The sequence below is a fragment of the Vipera berus genome (genome assembly GCF_964194415.1).
Source record: "Vipera berus genome assembly, chromosome: 5".
Lineage (NCBI taxonomy): Eukaryota > Metazoa > Chordata > Lepidosauria > Squamata > Viperidae > Vipera > Vipera berus.
In genome coordinates, this window is record NC_138207.1 from 5,566,324 (window position 1) to 5,592,528 (window position 26,205).

Below are 26,205 nucleotides of genomic sequence, written 5' to 3' on the forward strand. Positions count from 1 at the left end.
ATATTTGTTTAGTGTCAGTTTCCTCCTTCATGCTGGATCTGCTTCCAAGGAACCAATGCAAGAATGAAACTCAAGCCCAGTAAGATTAATCTCTATGGCAAACTCAGGACGTCCTGGAACTTTTACTCATTGATATGCTCAGTGGAAAGTATTTATTCACTCTGGTTTCAGTGCTTCTCGATGCCAGCAGCTTCTGGAATAACACTTATAAGAATATGTGAAATTAAACCAAAAAGCATATGAACGCTGACAACCTGATATATACCTTGTATTGGTAAATGATATTTATCTGTCTTGCAATGCTCCCCCAAACAGCCATGTTTTTACGGCTCTTTGAAAACAAATGGAAGCAGTCTAAATGCAGAATAACAGAATTGGAAGGGGCCTTGGAGGTCTTCTAGTCCAACCCCCTGCTCAAGTAGGTGTTGTGATTCAGGGTCAGCCTGTGGGTTCGGCAGTTGGGTTGGACGACTCAGAGGAGGAGGGGGGTGTTGAAGAGCTTGCTGAGGGGGTTGAAGATCTTGCTGATGAGAGCCCTCAGCCAGGCCCCTCCCACCTGGTAACGACGGAGACCCAGCTGTGTGAGCCTGACAGCGTGGATGAAGATGACCCACAGCTGGCCCTGTTCAAGGATGCCTGACGCAGGAGGCAGTCAATCAGGAGTAAACAGAGGAAGGCAATGGGGCACCTCGGAAGGAGGCAGAGAGAAGCCACGCCCTGAACTGTATAAAAGGGGAATGTGTGGGAGGGCTGGTTTGCTGAAGGCAACCGCTTGATTAGTTCCTGTTTCATAGCTCCTGTTTCATGGTTGGTGTCTTGTTTTGCTCTGTTTTATCTTAATAAATTTGGCAGGCTTAATTCCAGCCTCTTGCTGTTTGTAAAGGGGTTGTCCCTGCCTTTTCTGCAGGGCTGGTAGCAGGCTGGTACAGAACAGTAGGAGACTTTATACGAAGGACAAATAAGTTGTCCAATCTCTTCTTAGAAATTTCCAGTGTTGGCGCACCCATAACTTCTGGAGGCAAGTCATCCCATTGATTTAATTGTTCCCACTGTCAGGAAATTTCTCCTTAATTCTAGGTTGAATCTTAAGGACTACCTCTATCATGGCTTGCATTGGGATGTTGTGTTGGCAGATACAGATCTTATCAGAAGCTTCATGACTTTAGCAATTTTCCAGCCTATCTGTTCAACTTCAGTCTACGAACATGAGTCATCAGATTAGCCCTCTGTCTGCTCCTGCCATAATTCTTCATTTTTCCCCCCAGACCACGAGTGAAAGAGACTGGGGTCACCTTCAGCTGTACAAGTAGTCCTTGACTTACAACCATTCCTTTAGTGACCGTCCAAAGTTACAACGGCCCTGAAAATAGAGACTTCATACCTACAACTGTTGCAGCAACACCACGGTCCTGTGATCAAAATTCAGACACTTGGCAACTAGTTACAGTGTCCGTGTGTGTGTGTGTGTGTGTGTGTCACGTGATACCCTTTTGCGACTTTCTGACAAGCAAAGTCAGTGGGGAAGCCAGAGTCACTTAAATAACCCTGTTACTAACTTAACAACCACAGTCATTTGCTTAGAAACTATGGCAAGGAAAGTCGTAAAATGGGGCAAACCTGTTTTAATAACTGTCTTGCTTAACAACAGAAATTTTAGGCTCAAAGAGCCTTGGTGGAGCAGTGGGCTAATGCCTCCTTAAGTAACACCAGCTGCCTGCAATTAGTGCAGGTTCGCGTCCCACCGGGCTCAAGGTTGACTCAGCCTTCCATCCTTCCGAGGTAGGTAAAATGAGGACCCAGATTGTTGGGGGCAATAAGCTGACTTTGTAAAAAATGCCGCTTGGGGGTGTGTGAAAGCCCTAATAAGCAGGCATATACATAGAATGAAGGCTATTGCTAAGCACATTGATTTGTGCTTCTTAGATTGTAAGCCGCCCTGAGTCTTCGGAGAAGGGCGGGATATAAATGGGATAAAAAAAAATTTGGTCCTAAATCGAAGACTACGTGTGTAAAAATTCTGGCTGGTCTCGTCTGGTAAACGTAGGGCTTTCAGCTCAACACAGAGAAAAAAAAAATCAGAAGAAGGCTATAGTAAATCATTGTTGTAGAAAAGCCTGCACAGATGTCTCCATAAAGTCACCAGGAGCCATGTTTGGTTTGATTGGGATGGGAAGGGAAGGGAAGAGAAGGGAAAAGTAGAGATCTTATAGATCTTCTAGTGACTAGTCCAGGAGTAGGCAACCTTGGTTCTTGTATGACTCATGGACTTCAACTCTCAGAATTCCTCAGCCAGCCAGAGCTCAGCTTGGAAACCTCTCCCTTTTCCCTCAGCATGGCTGGCTGAGGAATTCTGGGAGTTGAAGTCCACAAGTCATAAAGCGGCCTAGGCCTAGGCCAGGGGTAGGCAACCTTGGCCCTTTTATGACTCGTGGACTTCAACTCTCAGAATTCCTGAGCCAGCATGGCTCAGCTTGGAAACCTCTCCCTTTTCCCTCAGCATGGCTGCCTCGGGAATTCTGGGAGTTGAAGTCCACGAGTCATGAAAGAGCCAAGCTTGCCTACCCCTAGACTAGGACAACTTCTGCTCAAGCAGGAGACCCTATTCCATTTCAGATGAGTGGTCTTCTTAAAAGCTACTAATGATGGAGCACCCACAACTTTTGAAGACAAGCAGCTCCACTAGTTACAGCAATTTATTTATTTATTTATTTATTGCATTTATATACCACCCTTTCCCTGAGGACTCAGGGCGGTTTACAGGGAGTTAAAAATCAACCATACAAAAGTTAAAAAACCAATTTAAAAAAGATTAAACCAACCCTGTACAATTAAAAACCCCAATTAAAATAAATTTCTCCTCAGCCTGGGCCCGAGAGCTCAAAGAGCCAGGTCTTCAGGTCCCGGCGGAATGATCGGAGGTCGGGGGCAGTCCTCAGCTCCACTGGCAGCTGGTTCCAGAGGGCAGGCGCCCCCACTGAGAAGGCCCTATCCCTGGGTGTCACCCGCCGGCAATCTCTTACCGGTGGGACCCTGAGCAGACCCTCCCTGTGGGAGCGCACTGGGCGAAGGGCATTTGATGCCGGCAGCAGGTGTTCCCTCAAATACCCCGGACCCAGGGTTCTTTACCTTTTACGGGAAACTGTAGGATGTTCTTGGTTAAATTGGTTCCTTTACAGAGACATCTGCCTTTTCATGACCTGTCTGGAAATTCAAAGCCATCTCAAACATCTGGGACACAGCTGGAGTAAGAATTTATTTTATTTATTTTAATCCCATTTATATCCCGCCCTTCTCTGAAGACTCAGGGCGGCTTACAATCTAAGCACAAATTAAATGTGCTTAGCAATAGCCTTCATTCTATGTATATGCCTGCTTATTAGGGCTTTCGGGGGCCCCCAAGCGGCATTATTACAAAGTCAGCTTCTTGCCCCCAACAATCTGGGTCCTCATTTTACCTACCTCAGAAGGATGGAAGGCTGAGTCAACCTTGAGCCTGGTGGGACTTGAACCTGCACTAATTGCAGGCAGCTGGTGTTACTTAAGGAGGCATTAGCCCACTGCGCCGCCAAGGCTCCAAGAATGCTTCAGCCAGAGCAAAAGCTGGCCTTAAAAGAATTCTACCTATTACACACATGGAACCCAGTCTGAGCTTAATTGCCAGGCTAGATCACAGGAGATCTCCTGTTTTATGTTGGTCTTTACACAGCACATTAAAAAGCATTGTTACACTCATCCTGTGTGGTCCTTTCACCAAACTTTGTGCTATATTGGCTGAAGCCGAAGACACCATGGGGAGCAGATGTTTGAAACCAGGATCTTTAATGTCTATGGAGGTTCAGTCATCCAGGTCATGGTTGTCCGAAAGGTGCTTTTCCAGGAGGCAGCTGGACTTTCTTGTTTTTCTATGAAGATATTTCGCTTCTCATCCCAGAAGCTTCTTCAGTTCTGACCGGATGATGGGAAATGGAAGGATTTATACTCCTTGCAGACAGCTGGTCATTTGCATTCTTTTAAAGAGTCATTGAGGTCACCTAGAGGTTTATCTGTGTCCTCAGGGTCACCTGACTAGTGCAAATGGGTCTGGAGCCTTCGATTAAGCAGAAAGCACAGCTCCACACCATTTGCACTACTCAGGTGATTAAAATGTCAGACTACAGCAGGGGTAGGCAACCGTGCCTCTTTTATGACTCGTGGACTTCAGCTCCCAGAATTCCTCAGCCAGGCTGGCTCAGGAATTCTGGGAGCTGAAGTCCACGAGTCATAAAAGAGCCACGGTTGCCTACCCCTGGACTACAGGAACCATTTGTGCTTCAATTTGAGAAGCAGACAATACCAACTCATCCCCAGTTGCTTGTGCATGTGCTCAACAGTGAAGGGAACACAAGGCAAAAAACCTCTGGCAGAAAGCACAGCTCCACAACACAGTCCATTTATTAAGCACATTTAGGATCTCCAAAGGCTGGGTCAAGTTCCCATACAGCAGAAGTCCCCAAGATTTTGGGCACCAGCCAACAGTTCTATGGAGAAAGGTTTTTCCATGGACCGGAGGGTGCGTGGTTTTGTGTGCTGCCTGCATCTTGCAGATGGGACTTTGTTTGTGCGGACCGGTTGCTGGCATGCTGCGGCCCAGGAACCAAGGGTTGGGGACCCCTGCCATAGAGTTAAGATTGACCTGTGGTAGCATTGTTTGTAGGAAGGTAGACACAGGTTTTCATGAAAGTGATGTATGTGCATCATGTTGTCAAAGGCACTTACAGCAATGGATTTAACAACCATTGCAAAAATGTAATAAAATTGAGATGGAGAAGTGATGACCCGCCTATGAAATGGGGTGACTTATAATCATAATTCTGGGCTCTATTACTGTTGTGGGAAGTCAGCCCCCCCCCCCCCAGAAAGAAATATTTTTGGAAATATTTAAAAGGCAGAATATATTTCCCTAAAGGATTTTAAAAGCAGAAACCAACCCCACCCCACAAGTCTCTCTGTCCCAAACAGAAACCAAGACTGCAGAATTGCAGATGTGATAATCTTGTCAGAAAGACTGGAGTCAGGAAACTGGGATTAGGAAGAAAGATCCCTAGAATCAACACACCAAAAATCTAAGAGTCATCAACCACAGCCCCAGGGAAGCAGGATTGACCTTTGGGACATAATAGGATTAACCCACCACCATCAGAATACCAGAAAGGCACACTCAGAATCAGGTCAAAGTTCATGCCACAGGAACAACTCCAAACAAAAGGCTCCAGAAGGTATAAAAACCCACTCCCTACATGTGCTCACTCTCTTTTCTTCCAGAGCCATCTTCCTGTCTGGCTCTCCTCTTCAATAAACTGCAACCTTCTTTTTAAAGCAGTCGCCATGTTGTTTATTCCTGGCTTGGACTGAACCATGAAGAAGACTTTTCCTTCAACACTGTCCTAAATTGCGGACTACCTGTACTAAATTTAACTCAAACCCTTTTGGACTAGAGCAGTGTTTCTCAACCGTGGCAACTTGAAGATGCGTGGACTTTGAATTCCCAAAATTCCCCAGGGTGGCTGGGGAATTCTGGGAGTTGAAATCCATACATTATCTGAACTGCCTGGACAAATACCTTGGCAAGGTATTTTTCAGAAGTGGTTTGCCATTGCCTCCTTCCTAGGCCTGAAAGGACTGGCCGAAGGTCACCCACCTGGCTTCATGTCCAAGATTGGACTAGACCTCAAGGTCTCCTAGTTTCCAGTACAATAGATAATAATAATAATAATAATAATAATAATAATAATAATAATAATAATAATAATAATAATAATCCACCTTTATTGTCAAAGTACAACATGTGTACATTGAGATTAGCTGAGCCTCCCCCCGTGCTCTCTCCCGCCAACACACAGTGACAACAAACCCTCCATCCCACCACACTATGTGAACCAACTACATCACACACCGGCCTCCCAAGTCAATTCTGCATAAGATTATGTCCCATTTAAAAGCCTAACAGCCCACGGATAAAAGCTATTTTTCAGCCTGTTGGTACGGCTGGCTATATTCCTATATCTCCTACTGGATGATAGGAGATTAAAGAGATACCATCCAGGGTGTGAGTCATCCCTGAGAATCTTCCTCACTCTTCCAAGGCAACGAGCCCTGGCGATGTCATCCAGTGGTGTCAGGGAACAGCCCACAATGTCTTGTGCTGTGCTCACTACCCTCTGTAATACTTTCCTATTCGCGGCTGTCAGACCAGCATACCAAACCACAATACCATACGAGAGGACGCTCTCTATAGTAGACCGGTAAAAGAGGGTCATTAGCCGTTGTTCTAACCTGTTCTTCCGCAAGACCCTAAGAAAGTGAAGCCTCTGTTGGGCCTTTCTAGCCACCTGAGTTGTGTTAACTTTCCAGGTCAGATCTTCACAGAGGTAGACTCCCAGAAATTTAAAGGAGGAAATTCTCTCTACACAGTTCTCTCTGATGTAAAGTGGGGCAGGTTCCTCCTTTTTTCTCCGGAAGTCTAACACCATCTCTTTCGTCTTGCCGATGTTTAGGTGCAAGTTGTTGTTACTACACCATATGGATAGTTTTTGTACCTCCGCCCTATATGCTGTCTCATCCCCACCTGTAATAAGACCCACCACAGTTGTATCATCTGCGAACTTGATTATCGCAGTGGGTGGGTCAGATGATACACAATCATAAGTGTATAAAGAGCACAGGTAGGGGCTAAGCACACAGCCCTGTGGCGTGCTGGTGCAAAGCTTCAGGGGGGTGGACAAAGCAGAGCTGACCCTCACTGTTTGTAACCGATCCCTAAGAAAGTCTTGAATCCAATCGCAGATGGCGGGGGAGAATTTCAAGTCAGTCAGCTTCTCGATGAGAATGCTCGGCAAAATGGTGTTGAAAGCCGAGCTGTAGTCAACAAAAAGCATCCTGACGTAACTTCCAGGCTTCTCGAGATGACTTGCTACAGAGTGTAAAGCAGTAGCTATGGCATCGTCTGTCGACCTATATGTCTTAACCACTACATCAAATAGATTCATGTCAACTTATTTCATGCCATCCATCACCACCAGATGAATCTGTAGCTGGCTGGCAAACCGTACTCAACGAGTAGTCCTCAATGGCACTACATCACATGGAGAGAAGTAAGCAGTGAGGTACCACAAGGCTCCATCTTAGGCCCAGTACTCTTCAACATCTTCATCAGTGACTTAGATGAGGGAATTAAAGGGGAACTTATCAATTTTTCAGATGATACCAAACTGCCAGGAGTGGCCAACACCCCAGAAGACAAACTCAGGATCCAAAAAGATCTTGACAAACTCGAACAATGGGCCCTATCCAACAAAATGAGTTTCGATGTGGAGAAAAGCAAAATCTTACACTTAGGCAGGAAAAACCAAAGGCGCAAATACAGATTGGGGGAGACCTGGCTTAAAAACAGTAACTGTGAGAGGGACCTGGTGGACAATCACTTAAATATGAGCCAGCAGTGTACAGCAGCAACCAAAAAAGCTAATACAATCCTGGGTTGTATAAACAGAGGCATAGAGTCAAGATCATGCTTTACAAGTACCGCTTTACAAAGCCCTAGCAAGACCACACCTGGAATACTGCAGCCGGTTTTGGTCACCATATCACAAAAAAGATTTGAGAGTTTGGAAAAAATTCAGAGAAGAGCATTTAAGAAGATCAGGGGCCTAGAGACTAAAATATATGAAGAACGGCTGCAGGACTTGGGTTTGGCCAGTCTAAAGAAAAGAAGAAATAGGGGAGCCATGATAGCAGTGTTCCAGTATCTGAGGGGCTGCCAGAAGGCAGAGGGGGCCAGGTTGTTCACCAAAGCACCAGAGGGAAGGAGGAGAAACAACAGTTGCAAACTGAACAAAGAGAGAAGCTACTGTTGTGATTCAGGGTCAGCCTGTGGGTTTGGCAGTTGGGTCGGACGACTCAGAGGAGGAGGAGGGGGGGGTGTTGAAGAGCTTGCTGAGGGGATTGGAGAGCTTGCTGATGAGAGCCCTCAGCCAGGCCCCTCCCACCTGGCCATGACGGAGACCCAGCTGTGTGAGCCTGACAGCGTGGATGAAGATGACCCACAGCTGGCCCTGTTCAAGGACGCCCGACGCAGGAGGCAGTCAATCAGGAGTAAACAGAGGAAGGCAATGGGGCATCTCAGAAGGAGGCAGAGAGAAGCCACGCCCTGAACTGTATAAAAGGGGAATGCGAGGGAGGGCTGGTTTGCTGAAGGCAACCGCTTGATTAGCTCCTGTTTCATGGTTCGTGTCTTGTTCTGTTTGCTTTTGTATCCATAAATTTGGCAGGCTTAGTTCCAGCCTCTTGCCTTCTTGTAAAAGGGGTTGTCCCTGCCTTTTCTGCAGGGCCGGTAGCAGGCTGGTACAGAACAGCTACCTGGAATTAAGGAGAAACCTCCTAGCAGTGAAGACAATTAACCAGTGGAACAGCTTTGCTTCCAAAAGTAACAGCTGCTCCATCACTGGAGGTTTTTAAGAAGAGACTGGACCAGTGGTGGGATTCAGCCAGTTCGCATTGGTTCAGCAGAACCGGTAGCTAAATTTTGTTGAGTTTGGAGAACCGGCTGAATGCACACTGCTTCCAGGAGCCCATTCTAAGCTTCGGAGGCCTGGAGGAAGCCTCTGAGGCCTAGAAGGGCATAGATGCCACTTCCAGAAGTCCATTCTCACCGCCCTGAGTCCTTCGGGAGAAGGGCGGTATACAAATTAAATTAATAATAATAATAATAATAATAATTCTAGGCCTCAGAGGCCCAGGCCTGCATCCATGCAGAGAACCGGTTTTTCTGATATTTGAATCCCATCACTGGGCTAGACAGTCACTTGTCTGAGATGGTATAGGAGGCTGGACTAGAAGACCTCCAAGGTCCCTTCCAGCTCTATTCTATTCTATTCTATTCTATTCTATTCTATTCTATTCTATTCTATTCTATTCTATTCTATTCTATTCCTTTTCTCCTATTCTATTCTATTCTATTCTATATCCTATTGCCTATTCTCTTCCTCTTCTATTCTATTCCTTTTCTCCTATTCTATTCCTTTTCTTCTCTTCCTTTTCTCCTATCGTATTCTATTCTATATCTTATTGCCTATTCTACTCTATTCTACTCCCTTCTATTCCTATTCCTAGTGCTTTTTTTGTAAAAGAAAAAGGTGCCGGAACTCACACATGTCATACAACCTGCCTTGCCTACCCTACAAGGTTCCATCCAAAAAAGGTGCTGGAACTCCGTTCTGAGCGTTCTATGAGGAAAAAAGCCCTGCCTATTCCTATTCTTTCTATTTCATTCATTCTTCATTCAAAGTGACATTAAAGTTATCATCATCATCAACTTTAAAAGATCCGTATCTCCCGCCCGGTGGAATTCCCAGATGGCTATATAACGCCCCGCCCCCCCGTCACGCCCCGCCCCGCCCCGCCTTCGTATTCGCCGGCCGCGTTTGCGTTGGAAGGCCTTTTGTCCTCCGCGAGACACCGTCTCTCCTCCCCCCAACCCGCTTTCTTCCGGAAACGGAAGAGGTGCGGCCCAAAGCGTGGGAGAGCGCGAGCCAGCATGGCGGCCCGCGGTCCTGCTGGGAAGCGTGGCGCCGGGTCCGGGGGCTCGCGGGGGTCGGACCCCCAAGAGGAGCCGCCGGCTCCGCTGCAGGCCGTCCTGGTGGCCGACAGCTTCAACCGCCGCTTCTTCCCCATTTCCAAGGACCGGCCGCGGGTGAGCGAGCGTCTCCCTCCCTCGTAGCCCCGCAGTCCCCTTGGCTAGGCAGTCCTCCCCCACCCCCCACCCCCTTGCTCTGGACTTCGACTTCCATCGTCCCCTGCCGGCAAGGGTTGAGCCTTTGCAGTCTCGCATCTGGAAGGCTCCAGAGTAGGGGTCTTCCAACTTGTCCCTCTTATGACTTGTGGACTTCAACTCCCAGGATTCCTCAGCCAGGCACGCCTGGCTGAGGAATCCTGGGAGTTGAAGTCCACAAGTCATAAAGGGGCCACGTTTTGAAGACCCCCTGCTCCAGATGTTGCACCTTGACTTGGTGCCCAAGTTCCAGCTCCATTCAGCCACAGAGCTTCTCGTGGGCAGCCAGGGCCAGGCTTTCCCAGGATGATGGGAGCTGTAGTCCAACCCCTTTGGAAGGCAACCGCTTGACAGATCTGGATGCTTTTTTTTTTCTATGGATCTTCCTTAACCCTCGGTCGTGCTCTCCTAAGGCATTCTGGCACTCATCAAAGGTTGTACCGAATAAGAGGGTTGGAAGACCCCTTGGAGGTTTTATAGTCCACCCTTACTGCTCAAGCAGGAAGACCTATATATTTTATTTATTTTATTTTAATTCCATTTATATCCCGCCCTTCTCCGAAGACTCAGGGCGGCTTACAAGCTTATATACCATTTCACCTTATGTTAAATTTGAAACGAAAGCATTCAGATAACTTGTGATCTTAACAGAAGCTGTGATCTTTGTATTATGACATGTCAGAGAGCACCAAGGATGCCACAATCCAGTCCTGAGCTACAAATAAAAGGGTTTCCTGACTGAACAGGAGTTTGGACTAGAACAGGGGTAGGCAACCTCGGCTCTTTTATGACTCGTGGACTTCAACTCCCAGAATTCCTGAGTCAGCAGGAATTCTGGGAGTTGAAGTCCACGAGTCATAAAAGAGCCGAAGTTGCCTACCCCTGGACTAGAAGCTCCCCAAGGTCCCTTCCAATTCTGTTGTTTTGTTAAATATTTTCTTCTACTATATGAACTGAGAGCAAACCACACTCCCTTCTGGCACTGCTAATGTCACCTAATATGGTGATGAAACGTCTGCAACAAAACTAAGCTAAGCTCAGAGGGCATCAAGGACTCCATAATTCAACCCTGAGCTACCTACCCATCTTCACTAACATCAGTATAAATAAACGTTTTGATCCTGTATGTATAAGCCAGGGGTGGGCAACCTCGGCTCTTTTATGACTCATGGACTTCAACTCCCTGGCTCAGGAATTCTGGGAGTTGAAGTCCATGAGTCATAAAAGAGCCGAGGTTGCCTACCCCTGGTATAAGCTAAAGAATGAAGGACCTTTCCTTTATTCCAGGGGTATTCAAACTTGGCCCTTTTATGGCCCTTTTTTACAATCTGAAGAATTCTACATTGGGCGCTGACTAGTGAATTCTGGGAGCTGAAGTCCACACAAGTAGTTGAGATTGAGAAATACTGTATTTACAGGTTGGGCTGAGAGACAGTTGACTGCAGTTGTACTTTAGACCTTCCTTTTCCCCTGGCCAGGTTTGTCTAAGCCAAGGGTCTTCAAATTTGGCCCTTTTATGACTTTGTGGACTTCCAACTCCCAGAATTCCACAGCCAGGCACACTGGCTGAGGAATTCTGGGAGTTGAAGTCCACAAGTCATAAAAGGGCCAGGTTTGAAGACCCCTGCTTTACTTTAATCAGCCTGGCAACTGTCAATGCCAATTACACATCTACTGAATGAAATGTCATTTTTATAATCCGCATGAATTTTCTTGCAAATGTCTGTGCTTTTGAGAACTGCCTGTCAGATTATTCTGTTTTACGGTGAACCTCATTTGTGTGGTTACGTGGCAGGAAACAAACTGCTGAAGCAACAGTATACTTTTGGGCGCGCGGAAAACGAGTTACTTGACTAGGTGTGACGCTGTTAAATTCTGCGGCACTAAGCCATAATGTGGTCTGACTTAGCATCTTATATATACCTAGCATTTGTTTAGTGAGCCGTGATTAAAATATGGCTTTGAGAGCCAGTTCACTATAAAGCAGGGGTCTTCAAACTTGGCCCTTTTATGACTTGTGGTCTTCAAGTCCCAGAATTCTTCAGTCAGTGTTGCACGCTGGCTGAGGAATTCTGGGAGTTGAAGTCCACAAGTCATAAAAGGGCCAAGTTTGAAGACCTTTGCTGTAGTGGTTATAGGCACCAGGATAGAAACGAGGAGATTATGAATTGTGGTCCCACCTCAGGCAATGAAATCCAGCTAGGTGACACAGCAGTTGCTGTGTTTCAGATCAGTCAAATGTCAGTAGTCAAGACTGATTTGAAAGCAGAAAAAAAGAATTTAGCTTGTCATTTGAATACAACTTACCAGTTTGCCAAACCAAACAAATTCAGATTTCTGTTTTAAATGTGTTTAAGTCTTTGGATGGGGTTGGTTTTGAAGACAAGACTTGTAAATATTTATGGAGATTCTCAGGGCAATCATTGGAACCTCACATCAAATTTTTTAAATAGCTCCCAGTAGATCTGTAAGAATTTCAGTCACTAAGTGACCAGTCTTAAGTTGGAGCCTAGCTACATTTGTAGGTTTCTGGTTTTTCTGTTGACTCATATCTGGCATTAGTGTTTTCATATACTTTTTGCCAATACCCCTAGAATATGAAATAGTACTTGCTTCATCCTTTGATAATATATGAATTATGGGGAACAGAGGCTAGGCAAAATTTTCCAAGCCGATCTTGATCAATTCCCTCATTCACTTGTCCATAATTCAATGCATGAACCTGCAGATAATTGTGTACTCTCTTTGCAATGAAACTGCCTAAATACAAGATTTAATTGAATTTTCCTGTGTCCGGTAGTGTGAGGTAGAAAAACTTCCAGGGTTTGTGTGTGTGTGCAAAAAAATATCACATTCCAAAAGTATGTTCCCCAAATTGCAAAAAAATTCCAGTGCAAACTAAAAAAAGTCCCTGGTTATATATTTTTCCCTAGACTTTTTTTTACAGTACAACAACATCACTCTTTGTATCAGGATGTTTCCTATGAAATAAATACAGTTGCTGGGGTAGAAAGCATGAACACCTTTTGAGTTATATAGGGAAGTGAATATAACCATTATTTAGGAGTAATTTTAGTCTGCATTACTACCAGGGGATAAAACTGGCTTTTCTAGAATGTCTTTTGCAGCAACCAGCTCATCCTGCACATAATTGCTGATCAGACAACTAACAACTAGTAAAAACATCAAATTAACAGCAAACATCTATTATTATTATTATTATTATTATAGGTTTTCAAAGGCTCCAGAGAAGCTTTTGTGTAAGAAAAGAATTTGGCCAGCTCTTAAGCAGTCTTCCTGGGAATTTTGAATTTTTACCATTACTATCCCAAGGAGGGATGCGGTGGCTCAGTGGGTTAGGACGCTGAGCTTGTCGATCAGAAGGTCGGCAGTTTGGCGGGTCGAATCCCGAGTGCCGCGTAGCAGAGTGAGCGCCTGTTACTCGTCCCAGCTTCTGCCCACCTAGCAGTTCGAAAGCACGTAAAAACGCAAGTAGAAAAATAGGGACCACTCCGGTGGGAAGGTAACAGCGTTCCGTGCGCCTTTGGCGTCTAGTCATGCCGGCCACATGACCACGGAGACGTCCTTGGACAAGCGCTGGCTCTTCGGCTTTGAAATGGAGATGAGCACCGGCCCCTAGAGTCGGAAACGACTAGCACGCATGTGCGGGGGAACCTTTACGTTTTTACCTTTATCCCAAGGAAGTACATTGCAGTGCTTGTTTCTGTGGAGCTGCTTTTCCCATCATTTTAGTTCCAAAATCTATTTTTTCTTTGTATCAGTGAATATTGCAAGATGCTATTTTTAAGAAAAGATTTCTGGGCTGCTTGTTTTCAGCTTGTAGGCAGCATCAGGCATTGTGCTGGATTTGATTGGGTTAAAATTGATGCTACGGTTGGAAGGAAGGGAGCTGAGCTAATTTTAACTTCTGAAGGACATGCTAGTCGTGGACATTGTGGAATTTAGGAGAACGGAAAGGAAAAGTACTCCTTCAAATGATTGAACCCTGACCACTGACAGGTGTAAAAATTCTAACAACTTCACAGGTTGTGCCTAGAAAGTACATGGAAGTGGCACAGTTCACTGAAAAACGAAATGCGTTTATTGGGCCCGTGCCCGTGCCCCTCCTGGCTGGTGTATTCAGCTCGGGAGGAGACACAAGGCTGGTTCCAGACAGTAATAACTGCTTCTTTGAAAGAGGGTACCTTCCCTACCGCCTTGAAGGAGGCGGTGGTGAGGCCCCTCCTCAAGAAGCCTGCTCTGGACCCGGCTATTTTGAACAACTATCGTCCAGTCTCCAACCTTCACTTTTTAGCGAAGGTTGTTGAGAGCGTGGTGGCGCATCAGCTTCCTTTGTTCCTGGAGGAAACTGATTATCTAGTCCCGTACCAATCAGGCTTTAGGCCCGGGTACAGCACGGAGACGGCATTGGTTGCGCTGGTGAATGATTTCTGGCGGGCTCGGGACAGGGGCTGCTCCTCTGTCCGAGTCCTGTTAGATCTCTCAGTGGCTTTTGATACCATCGACCATGGTATCCTACTGTGGTGTCTCAGGGGGTTGGGAGTGGGGGGGCACTGTTTTACAGTGGTTCTCCTCCTACCTCCTGGGCCGCTCGCAGTCGGTGTTGGGAGGGCAGAGATCCGCCCCGAGGCCTCTCGTTTGTGGAGTTCCTCAGGGGTCGGTCCTCTCTCCCCTCTTGTTCAATATCTACATGAAGCTGCTGGGTGAGCTCATTCATGGTTTTGGGGTGGGGTATCATCAGTATGCTGATGATACCCAGCTTTTTCTTTCCACCCCAAACCAACCCAGTGATGCCCTTGATGTGATGTCCCGTTGCCTAGAGGCGGTCCGGGTTTGGATGGGGAGAAACAGGCTTCGACTCAATCGCACCAAGACTGAGTGGCTGTACATACCGGCATCTCGGGAGAACCAGCTTTGTCCATCGCTAACTGTGGGGGGTGAGGTGTTACCCCCCGTTGATAGGGCTCGCAACTTGGGCGTCCTCCTGGATTCACGGCTCAGTTTTGAAGATCACATAGGAGCCGTGACCAGGGGGGCTTTTGCCCAGGTTCGCCTGGTGCGCCAGTTGCGGCCCTATCTGGACCGAGATGCCCTACGCACAGTCACTCATGCGCTCGTGACCTCCCGGTTAGACTACTGCAACGCTCTCTACATGGGGCTGCCCTTGAGGACCACTCGGAGGCTTCAGCTGGTGCAGAATGCGGCCGCGCGAGTTGTGATGGGAGTCTCCCGATACTCCCATGTAACGCCTCTTCTCCGCGAGCTGCATTGGCTTCCAGTTGCCGTCCGGGTGAGATTCAAGGTGCTGGTGATGACCTATAAAGCCCTAAATGGCATGGGCCCGGATTATCTTAGGGAGCACCTGCTGCCAGCATCAACTTCCCATCGTCCTGTGCGCTCCCATAGGGAGGGCCTCCTTAGGGTGCTGCCGGTCAGGGAGTGCCGGTGGGTGATCCCCAGAGGGAGGGCGTTCTCTGTGGGCGCACCTGCCCTATGGAATGACCTACTTGTGGAACTCCGGACCGCTCCCGACCTTTGTTCGTTTCGTCGGGACCTGAAAACTTGGCTCTTTGATCTATCTGGCCTGGACTGAGGGGTTTTAAGTTTTAAACTTTGTTTTAATTTGTTGGGCTAGTAATTAATTTAATTTATTTTAATTCTATTTCTATTTTAACTTTTATATTGTTTTTAAACTTTGCCCTGTAAACCGCCCTGAGTCCTTCGGGAATAGAGCGGTATATAAAACTAATTAAATAATTAAATAAATAAATAATGCTTCCAAAGCTTTTTTTTTTTTTGAATGATTGAACATTGTTCAAGAGCAGGGCTCTTTAAACTTGGCCTTTTTGCGACTTGTGGACTTCAACTCCCAGGATTCCTCAGCCAGGCACACATAAAAGGGCCAAGTTTGAAGACCTCTGTTCAAGAGTGTTAAAGCTGTTCCAATATTCTTTGCAAATCAAATATGGATCCGAAAGCCATTGCTGGGGAAAAAAAATGTTGCCATATTGCCTTTATTACTAAACAGGGAGGGGCAGGACCTTCTTGGTCCTTGGGAGAAGAGGTTGCCAGAGAATTTGCACAGCTGGAGGCTAAAGTGGAAAATGGGGCAAAGCCAATTTCGGTATGGTTGCCAAAGAACCATGGCTGTGTCCCTGTAGTCATTCGGGGTGAAATTTGAGACAAAAGAGACTTTAACCTTTCATTTCAGGTCTTAATGTGTAAGGTGAAGACTCAAAGTAGAAAGAGATATGCGTTTTTATGACAACATAAATATGGGAGGGACACGGTGGCTCAGTGGGTTAGGACGCTGACCTTGTCGATCAGAAGGTCGGCAGTTTGGCGGGTCGAATCCCGAGTTCCGCGTAGCAGAGTGAGTGCCTGTTACTTGTCCCAGCTTCTGCCAACCTAGCAGTTCGAAAGCACATAAAAATGCAAGTAGAAAAACAGGGACCACTACGGTGGGAAGGTAACAGTGTTCCATGCGCCTCTGGCGTCTAGTCATGCCGGCCACATGACCACGGAGACGTCCTCGGACAAGCGCTGGCTCTTTGGCTTTGAAACGGAGATGAGCACCGGCCCCTAGAGTTGGAAACGACTAGCACGCATGTGCGGGGGAACCTTTACCTTTAAATATGGGAGAATCCCTCCAAGCTTGGAGCCTGTTATCATATTCATTTTACTCATTTGTAAAATTGATTGGCAGCCCAACTTACCTCAAGGTAACTCTGGGCAGCTTACAGTCAGTTTATAATATAAAGTCAGTGTATAATTTGTTCTTGTTGTTAGCTGCGAAGTCGTGTCCGACCCATCGCGACCCTATGGACAACATTCCTCCAGGCCTTCCTGTCCTCTACCATCTTCTGGAGTCCATTTAAGCTCACGCCTACTGCTTCAGTGATTCCATCCAGCCACCTCATTCTCTGTCGTCCCCTTCTTCTATCGCCCTCGATCTTTCCCAGCATTAGGCTCTTCTCCAGTGAGTCCTTCCTTCTCATTAGGTGGCCAAAGTATTTGAGTTTTAGCTTCAGGATCTGGCCTTCTAAAGAGCAGTCAGGATTGATCTCCTCTAGGACTGACCGGTTTGATCGCCTTGCAGTCCAAGGGACTCGCAGGAGTCTTCTCCAGCACCATAGTTCAAAGGCCTCAATTTTTTGGCGCTCAGCCTTTCTTATGGTCCAACTTTCACTGCCATACATTGCAACTGGGAAGACCATAGCCTTGACTATACGCACTTTTGTTGACAGGGTGATGTCTCTGCTTTTTAGTGTGCTGTCTAGATTTGCCATGGCTTTCCTCCCCAGGAGCAAGCGTCTTTTAATTTCTTGGCTACAGTCCCCATCTGCAGTGATCTTGGAGCCCAGGAAAATAAAATCTGTCACTACTTCCATTTCTTCCCCATCTATTTGCCAGGAATTGAGAGGGCCAGATGCCATGATCTTGGTTTTCTTAATGTTAAGTTTCAACCCAAGTTTTGCACTCTCCTTCTTCACCCGCAACAAGAGGCTCTTTAGTTCTTCTTCACTTTCTGCCATTAGAGTGGTATCATCTGCGTATCTTAGTTTGTTGATATTTCTTCCGGCAATCTTAATTCCAACTTTTGATTCATCTAGCCCTGCCTTTCTCATGATGTGCTCTGCATATAAGTTAAATAGGCAGGGCGACAGTATACAGCCTTGCCGGACTCCTTTCCCAATTTTGAACCAATCAGTGGTTCCGTGTCCAGTTCTCACTGTTGCTTCTTGACCCGCATATAGGTTTCTCAAGAGACAAATAAGATGGTCTGGTACTCCCATCTCTTTAAGAACTTGCCACAGTTTGTTATGATCCACACAATCAAAGGCTTTAGCATAGTCAATGAAGCAGAAGTAGATGTTTTTCTGGAACTCCCTAGCTTTCTCCATGATCCAGCGTATGTTGGCAATTTGATCTCTAGTTCCTCTGCCTCTTCGAAATCCTGCCTGTACTTCTGGTAGTTCTCGATCCACATACTGCTGAAGTCTAGCTTGTAGGATTTTAAGCATGACTTTACTAGCATGAGAAATGAGTGCAATGGTGCGATAGTTTGAACATTCTTTGGCACTGCCTTTCTTTGGAATTGGAATGTAAACTGATCTTTTCCAATCCTGTGGCCACTGTTGAGTTTTCCAAATTTGCTGGCAAATTGAGTGTAGCACTTTTACTGCACCGTCTTTTAAGATTTTGAATAGCTCAGCTGGAATACTGTCACCTCCACTAGCTTTGTTGTTGCTCAGCTTTTCTAAGGCCCACTTCACTTCACATTCTAGGATGTCTGGCTCGAGGTCAGTGACCACCTCATTGTGATTATCAGGGACGTTAAGCTCATTCTTGTATAGTTCTTCTGTGTAATTTTGCCACCTCTTCTTAATCTCTTCTGCCTCTGTTAGGTCCCTGCCATTTTGGTCCTTTATCATGCCCATTTTTGCATTAAACGTTCCCTTCATCTCTCCAATTTTCTTGAAAAGATCTCTGGTCCTCCCTATTCTATTGTTTTCTTTTCGGCATCAGACCTCCGATCCTTCCGTCGCGGGTTGAAGACCCATTTATTTGAACTAGCGGGTCTGGCCTGATGGGGGTATATGGGTTTTTATAGGCTTGTTTTATCATTCTTGTTTTAACTTGGGCATTGATTTAATTGTCTTTTAATTTTTGTATTGTTATTTATATATGCCCTGTGAACCGCCCTGAGTCCCTTAGGGAGAAGGGCGGTATAGAAATCTCAATAAATTAAATTAAATTAAATTAAATTCTATTTCTTTGCACTGTTCATTTAAGAAGGCATTCTTATCTCTTCTAGCTATTCTCTGGAATTCTGCATTCAATTGGGCGTATCTATGTTTTTCTCCCTTGCCTTTCACTTCCCTCCTTTCCTCAGCTATTTGCAAAGCTTCCTCAGACAGCCATTTTGCTTTCTTGCATTTCTTTTTCTTTGGGATGGTTTTGGTTGCTACCTCTTGTACAATGTCGCAAACCTCTGTCCATAGTTCTTCAGGCACCCTGTCTATCAGATCTAATTCCTTAAATCTATTTGTCACCTCTACTGTATATTCAACAGGGATATGATTTAATTCATACCTGAGTGGCCTAGTGCTTTTCCCTACTTTCTTCAGTTTAAGCCTAAACTTTGCAAGGAGAAGCTCATGGTCTGAGCCACAGTCAGCTCCTGGTCTTGTTTTTACTGACTGTATAGAGCTTCTCCATCTTTGGCTGCAGAGCATATAGTCAATCTGATTTCTGTGTTGACCGTCTGGTAATGTCCATGTGTAGAGCCGTCTCTTGGGTTGTTGGAAAAGAGTGTTTGCTATGACCATCGTATTCTCTTGACAAAATTCTATCAGCCTGTGCCCTGCTTCATTTTGTACTCCAAGGCCAAACTTGCCTGTTATTCCAGTTATCTTTTGGCTTCCTACTTTAGCATTCCAATCCCCCATGATGATAAGGACATCGTTTTTTGGTGTTAGTTCTATAAGGTGCTGTAGGGCTTCGTAGAACCGGTCAATTTCATCCTCTTTAGCACTGGTGGTTGGGGCATAGACTTGGACTACTGTGATATTGAATGGTTTGCCTTGGATTCGAACTGAGATCATTCTGTCATTTTGAGGATTGCATCCCAGTATTGCTTTTCCTACTCTTTTATTGACTATGAAGGCTACTCCATTTCTTCTGAGGGATTCTTGTCCGCAGTAGTATACCTGATGGTCATCTGAATTAAATTCACCCATTCCTGTCCATTTTATTTATTTATTTATTATTTATTTATTTATTAATTTAATTTGTATACCGCCCTTCTCCCTAGGGACTCAGGGCGGTGAACAGGGCAATACATAAAAACTAGATACAAAAATTAAAATTATTAAAACATGATTAAACAATGCCCATAAATTAATACAAATTTAAAATTAAAGTCATTTATAAAAATCCCACCCCATCCCATCAGGCCAGGCCAGCTTGTTTAAAGAGATAAGTTTTAAGATCGCGCCAGAAGGAGCGGAGATCGGGCGCCATCCGGAGCTCAACCGGAAGATGGTTCCATAAATCCGGTGCACCCACAGAGAACGCTCTCCCCCTGGGGGCCACCAGTCGGCATTCTTTGACCGGTGGCACCCTGAGGAGGCCCTCTCTGTGGGAGCGTACTGGGCGGAGGGAAGTTGACGCCGGCTGCAGGTGCTCACCAAGGTATTCTGGACCCATGCCATGAAGGGCTTTGTAGGTCATTACCAACACCTTGAACCTCACCCGGAAGACAACTGGTAACCAATGCAGCTCGCGGAGTAAAGGTGTGACATGGGAGTATCGGGAAACTCCCAGTACAACTCTCGCGGCTGCATTCTGTACCAGTTGGAGCCTCCGAGTGGTCTTCAAGGGTAGCCCCATGTAGAGAGAGTTGCAGTAATCAAGACGAGAGGTCACGAGCGCATGAGTGACCATACGCAAGGCATCCCGGTCTAGATAGGGCCGCAACTGGCGCACCAGGCGAACCTGGGCGAAGGCCCCCCTAGTCACAGCTACAATATGGTCTTCTAAGGAGAGTTGTGAATCTAGGAGGACTCCCAAGTTGCGAGCCCTATCTACAGGAGATAATGACTCACCCCCCATAATTTTAGTTCGCTGATACCTAAGATGTCGATGTTTAGTCTTGTCATCTCTTGTTTGACCACGTCCAGCTTTCCTTGATTCATGGATCTTACATTCCAGGTTCCTATGGAGAAAAAATCTTTACAGCATCGGACTTTCCTTTCACCACCAGACACATCCACAGCTGAGCGTCCTTTCGGCTTTGGCCCAGTCGCTTCATTCTTTCTGGCGCTACTAGTACTAGCCCTCTGCTCTTCCCCAGTAGCATATTGGACGCCTTCCGACCTGAGGGGCTCATCTTCCAGCGTCATATCGTTTTGCCTTTTGGTACTGTCCATAGGGTTTTCATGGCAAAGATACTGGAGTGGGTTGCCATTTCCTTCTCCAGTGGATCACGTTTTGTCAGAACTCTCTGCTATGACCTGTCCGTCTTGGGTGGCCCTGCACGGCATAGCTCATAGCTTCATTGAATTACGCAAGCCCCTTCGCCACGACAAGGCAGTAATCCATGAAGGGGAGTGTATAATATAAAAAGGTATTACAGGTAATCCTCGACTTACGACTACAATTGACCCCAAAATTTCCATTGCCAAATGAGATAGTCTTAAGTTAGTTTTGTCCCATTTTCGGACCTTTATTGCCACTGTTGTTAAAGCGAATCACTGCAGTTGTTAAGTTAGTAACACGGTCATTAAGTTAATCTGTCTTCCCCACATTGATGATGACGATGACAACAACAACAATAATAGTAAAGTTGGAAGGGACCTTAGAGGTCATCTAATCCAACTCTCTGCTCGGGCAGGAAACCTTATACCATTTCAGACAAATGACTGTCAGAAGGTCGCAAAAGGGGATCACTTGATCCCGGGACACTGCAACTGTCATAAATATGCACCAGTTGCCAAGCGTTTGAATTTTGATCATGTGACGCTGGGGATATTGCCACGGTCATAATTGTGATGAACAATCACAAGTCACTTTTTTTTACTACTGTCGAAAACTTCAAATGGTCACTAAGTGAATTGTAAGTTAAGGACTGTCTGTATAATGAAAGGTTGGGAAACCTGTGGCCCTCTAGATCAGGGGTCCCCAACCCCCGGTCCGTGGACCGGAACCAGGCCGCAGCATGTCAGCAACCGGTCCACACAAACAAGCAAACGCCATCTGAAAAGGTGGCCAAAAAGATCGTTGGCAGTTCCCTCCCTCCCATCCAAGACATAGCACAGAAGCGTTGCTTGAGCAGGTCTGCAAGATTGTCTGGGACACGACACACATCCTCTTCATCTTGTTTTCCTTGTTCCCTTCCGGGAGGAGGGGAGCTCCGTGGTATCTGAAGCAGGACATCCAGAGTCAGCCATAGTTTCATTCCATACAGCATTATAGTTGGAAGGTGCCTTGGAGGTCATCTAATCCAACCTCCTGCTCAGGCAGGAAGCCCTATACCATTTCGGACAAAGGGCTGTCCAGTCTCTTCTTAAAAACTTCCATTGTTGGAGCATTCACCACTTCTGGAGGCAGGTTGTTCCACTGGTTAATTGTTCTAACTGTCAGGAAGTTTCTCCTTAGTTCTAGGTTGCTTCTCTCCTTTTTTTAAAAGATATTTTTTATTAGTTTTCCAATATTATCTTTAAAAAGCAACGTGGTATCCGGGTTACAATAGTTCCATTTCAGACAAATACATATTACAAATCTCCAAATTGTTGTAACCAATACTTCATCTCTCTTTTTTTCCTTTAATACATACTATCTCTTATCTAAATTAACATACTTCTCATTGCTATCCATCAGTCATTTAATAGTTTTCTTATATTTATCAATACTTTAGTATATTTTATATTTTAACATTTCATCTTTAAAACATCAAACACCTTACATATTTTTCTAGCTTTAATTTTACATTAATATTAAAATTAAATTTCTCATTTTCATATTGTTAAATAACCTCCTTTCCCGTTACACAATTTTCTCTAATACCTAGTAATGTAATACACTTATTTATCTCATTTCCATATCAATATTAGTACAATATTAGAATAGTAGTCATTAGAATACCAATTGCAAGGAGGAGAAAGAGGGGGAGGACAATATAATATTCTTGTTTCTCACTCATAGTTTCCACATATTAAAAATTAACCAAAATTTCTTCCGTTTCAACATTTAATACATCCTCTCATGTCACTACATCCATGTATATTAGTTACATTCTATCATTTTAAACATATATACATCTTAATCCATATCATTTAAAGAACTCAATATTTCAATGTTAGTATTCATACATCTGTACTTTATTTTTTTTAATTAGTCAGTATTTTTATCTACTCATCAAAATAATCTCTCGTAATCCAAATACAATCCTGTCTATTTTGGTATTATCTATTTCAGGCCTCTTAAGAATGTTCATATTTCTTCAATCTTATTCTTGCTTTCTTCCTTTGCCATGTCATTTTTCGCTTCTTTGCCTCAAAGTCATCAAAGCTTTCTTGTGTTGTTATATCCTATTGAAGTGTCCCTCCAGTCTCCACTTTTGAAGAATTGAGGAGTCTGTTAACAGCACCAAATCTTCTCATTATTTTCACCTCTTGATATAATTGTCCTGGTCTGAATAAATTTTTTTCCACCTGTTTTCCATAATAATCTTCAAAAGTCTGCATTTGTTGAATATTTAAATCTTCTGCCAATATATTTGATTGTTCAATTTCTTCTGTTAAGTTCTGTCCAAATAAAATATTAGTTGTAGTCACAGTTTGGGTTTGTTTCTTCGAGATGCTTTCTAATTCTTTTCCAAAAGCTCTTATTTCATTGCCAGCTGTAGAAAGGAACTGATAAGTTTGGTAAGATATTTCCCACATAGCATGGATTTGTTTTTGAAACTCTTCCATAGTGAAATTTCACATCTGGTGTTCAAGGTTACTCTTATCTTGTTTTTCTTAAATATTTTCTTGATTTTTTTAAAGAGAAAGTCAAATTGCAATTTCAGGTTTAGCCACTGGGTGTCCCCCAAGTACTTTGAAAATTCTTTTCTTTTAGTCCATTTCTTTTTTCAACATTTTTTTTAAAAACACCCCTGGGCTTGCTCACCCCTTATTTGAAGGGAGGGTTGAATTCCCCCCTCCCTCTCCACAGGGGGGAAGGTACTTAGCAGCTTATTTAGGTGAAAAGAAGAAGATTAAGGTATAAGAGAGGAATCTTACCCCCGTCTCTTCCACGCTGCTTTAATGTTTCCTGATGGTAAGTTTGACTGGCTGTCTGCAGCCTAGTAACTGGCCATATTACTATGGCCAGTCTTTCGTCCGCCGGTACGAAGGGAATGCAGGCACTAACGGGGGGGGGGGGGGGTTGCAGCTCCCCTGCGTTTCTGCAAAAGCCCCTTCTGTCTGGTCGTCCCTCCAAGGCGGCTCTTCGGCCCTTTTAGGACCCCCCAGTGATACGAAACTTGCTGCTTGTCCTGCCTTCAGGCGCTTTGGAAAATAGCTGGATCCCCTCTTTATTTGTGGCAGCCCCTGAGATATTGGAACACTGTTATCATGTCCCCCCTCGTCCTTCTCTTCATTAGACTAGACATACCCAGTTCTAGCAACCATATGTTTTAGCCTCCAGTCCCTCGATCATCTTTGTTGCTCTTCTCTGCACTCTTTCCACAGTTTCAACATCTTTTTTACATCATGGTGACCAAAACTGGATGCAGTCTTCCAAGTGTGGCCTTACCAAGGCATTGTAAAGTGGTATTAATACTTCACGTGATCTTGATTCTATCCCTCTGTTAATGCAGCCTAGCACTTTGGCCAACACATTTATTTGTTTTATATATATATATATATATATGTAGGGGGTGGGTGGGTCTGTATATCTGTTACATATAGTATGTTTAGGTGTGTGTCTTGTATGTGTTTCACTTTGAGAGCGGGCAACTAAATTTCATTTTTGACGTGTGCCATTGTGCCCACAGTTAAAAAAAATGACAATAAAGGTCATCTTATCCGTGAGATGCAGGCAGCACACCAAACCACGCACCCTCCAGTCTGTGGAAAAACCTCTTTCCACAGAACCGGTCCCTGGTACCCAAAAGGTTGGAGGCCCCCTGCTCTAGATCTTTTTTCCCCCCCAAAACCTGGCCATTTTAAGTTACCAAGATTGTGAGACACTGTTCTAGGTCAGCGGTAGGCAACCTTGGCTCTTTTATGACTCGTGGACTTCAATTCCCAGAATTCCTAAGCTAGCCTGGCTCAGCTTGGAAACCTCTCCCTTTTCCCTCAGCATGGCTGGCTCAGGAATTCTGGGAGTTGAAGTCCAGGAGTCATAAAAGAGCCAAGGTTGCCTACCCCTGTTCTAGGTGAAGTTGTCATCTGGGAAACCCCCCCCCCTCCCCTTGGATGAAAGAGAAAGGGAATGTGAAAACTTAACCATCTTTGAAGGAGTAGCTGTGCAGGTAGTTTGCAGGGGAAACCAACATCAAATCCCGGCTGTGGTTAATGGAAAATTACTTTGCCCTAGTAAGTGCACCGAATGCTATTTAAAGATCTGGGTGTGTGTACCAGAGCGGTGGATTATTAGTGTTATAAGATCGCCCTTTGATGCCTCAGATGTGATTGCTGATCCAAAAACATATCACAGGAACATTTATCTGAAGCAACTGCGTGAGGTTGGATTTCCAGGATCCTTGCAAATGAAAGAGCCGGGCTTTGATTTAAACCACAATAGAAGCCGTGGTTCCTAGCAACAGCTTGTCAAGACTTTGAGGAACGGAAACCTTAAGGAAGGCCGCAAAGGGCTAATTTGATCGGTCGATCAGCCCTCGACCGACCATCGCAATTGAACCCCAAATTTCCAGAGCTAAGCAAGATCGTTGTTAAGTGATCCATGCCCCCATTTTACGACCTTTCTTGCCAGAGCGGTTAAGTGAATCAACTGCGGTTGTTAAGTTAGTCACACGGTTGTTAAGTGAATCTGGCTCTTCCCCCCCTCCCCATTGGCTTGGCCTCTTAGGAGGTTGCAAAAGGGGATCAAGCAACATCCCCCCCCCCCGGACGCTGCGACCGTCGTAAATATGAGCCAGTTGCCAAGCAGCTGGATTTTGATCACGTGACCACAGGGGAGGCTGCGACAGTCGCAGGGGTGAAAAGCGGTCATGGATCCATTTTTCAGTGCCGTCGTAACTCGGTTGTAAGTCTCGGACCCCTTGTGACGGTCTGGATGACATCCTACGGAGAAGAAAAATCAACGTTGACTCCAGACTATGGCTAGGTTTTTGTTTTAAGATGCTCTTCATCTCTGTGCATTTGTGTGTGTGTGTGTGTGTGTGTGTGTATGTGTGTGTGTGTGTTTCTACCCAGTCACCATAGGATCTTTAAATGACAACGTTGTGGCAGCTGTTGTTATATCCATCACAAGGAGAATGTGGAAATTACCCCTTTGTCGCTGCAGAAAAAAGAGGGACCAACTTATAAGCTTGCATCTCATCAGACAGTAACACCTGGCCAGCCCTGTCTGTGCCTAGAAGCCGAAGAGGGCTGGGATCACTTGGGAAGGTTCAAGAGAAAATTCCAGGGCTGTAGGCCAGACTGGAATGTCGAAAACAAGTGCCTGCGACGACGGCAGTGGCCAACTCCTCTTATCCTGTTGCCAAACACAAGTACACAAATGTCTCCAAGGACCCAGCAGGAGCCAAGCTCCACCGGAGTGTAATTACCAGGCTGTCTGGCCTAGCCGGATAGTTGACGCTGTGGTTTCTGGATTGTCGAGAGGGTGTCGCCTGCTCAGAGTAAGGATGCTCCTGTAATTTG

The 26,205-nt window shown here is 45.3% G+C and overlaps 1 protein-coding gene across 1 annotated transcript in view; it reads left to right on the forward strand.

The window, feature by feature from the left end:
* The first annotated feature begins 9,536 nt into the window (after window positions 1–9,536).
* Window positions 9,537–26,205, forward strand: part of EIF2B5 (eukaryotic translation initiation factor 2B subunit epsilon) — a 46,270-nt gene continuing 29,601 nt past the window's right edge. The window contains exon 1 of the mRNA XM_081329403.1: window positions 9,537–9,727. Within this exon, the coding sequence (XP_081185529.1) occupies window positions 9,572–9,727 (156 nt within the window). The 5' untranslated portion in view covers window positions 9,537–9,571. The remainder of the gene's footprint in view (window positions 9,728–26,205) is intronic.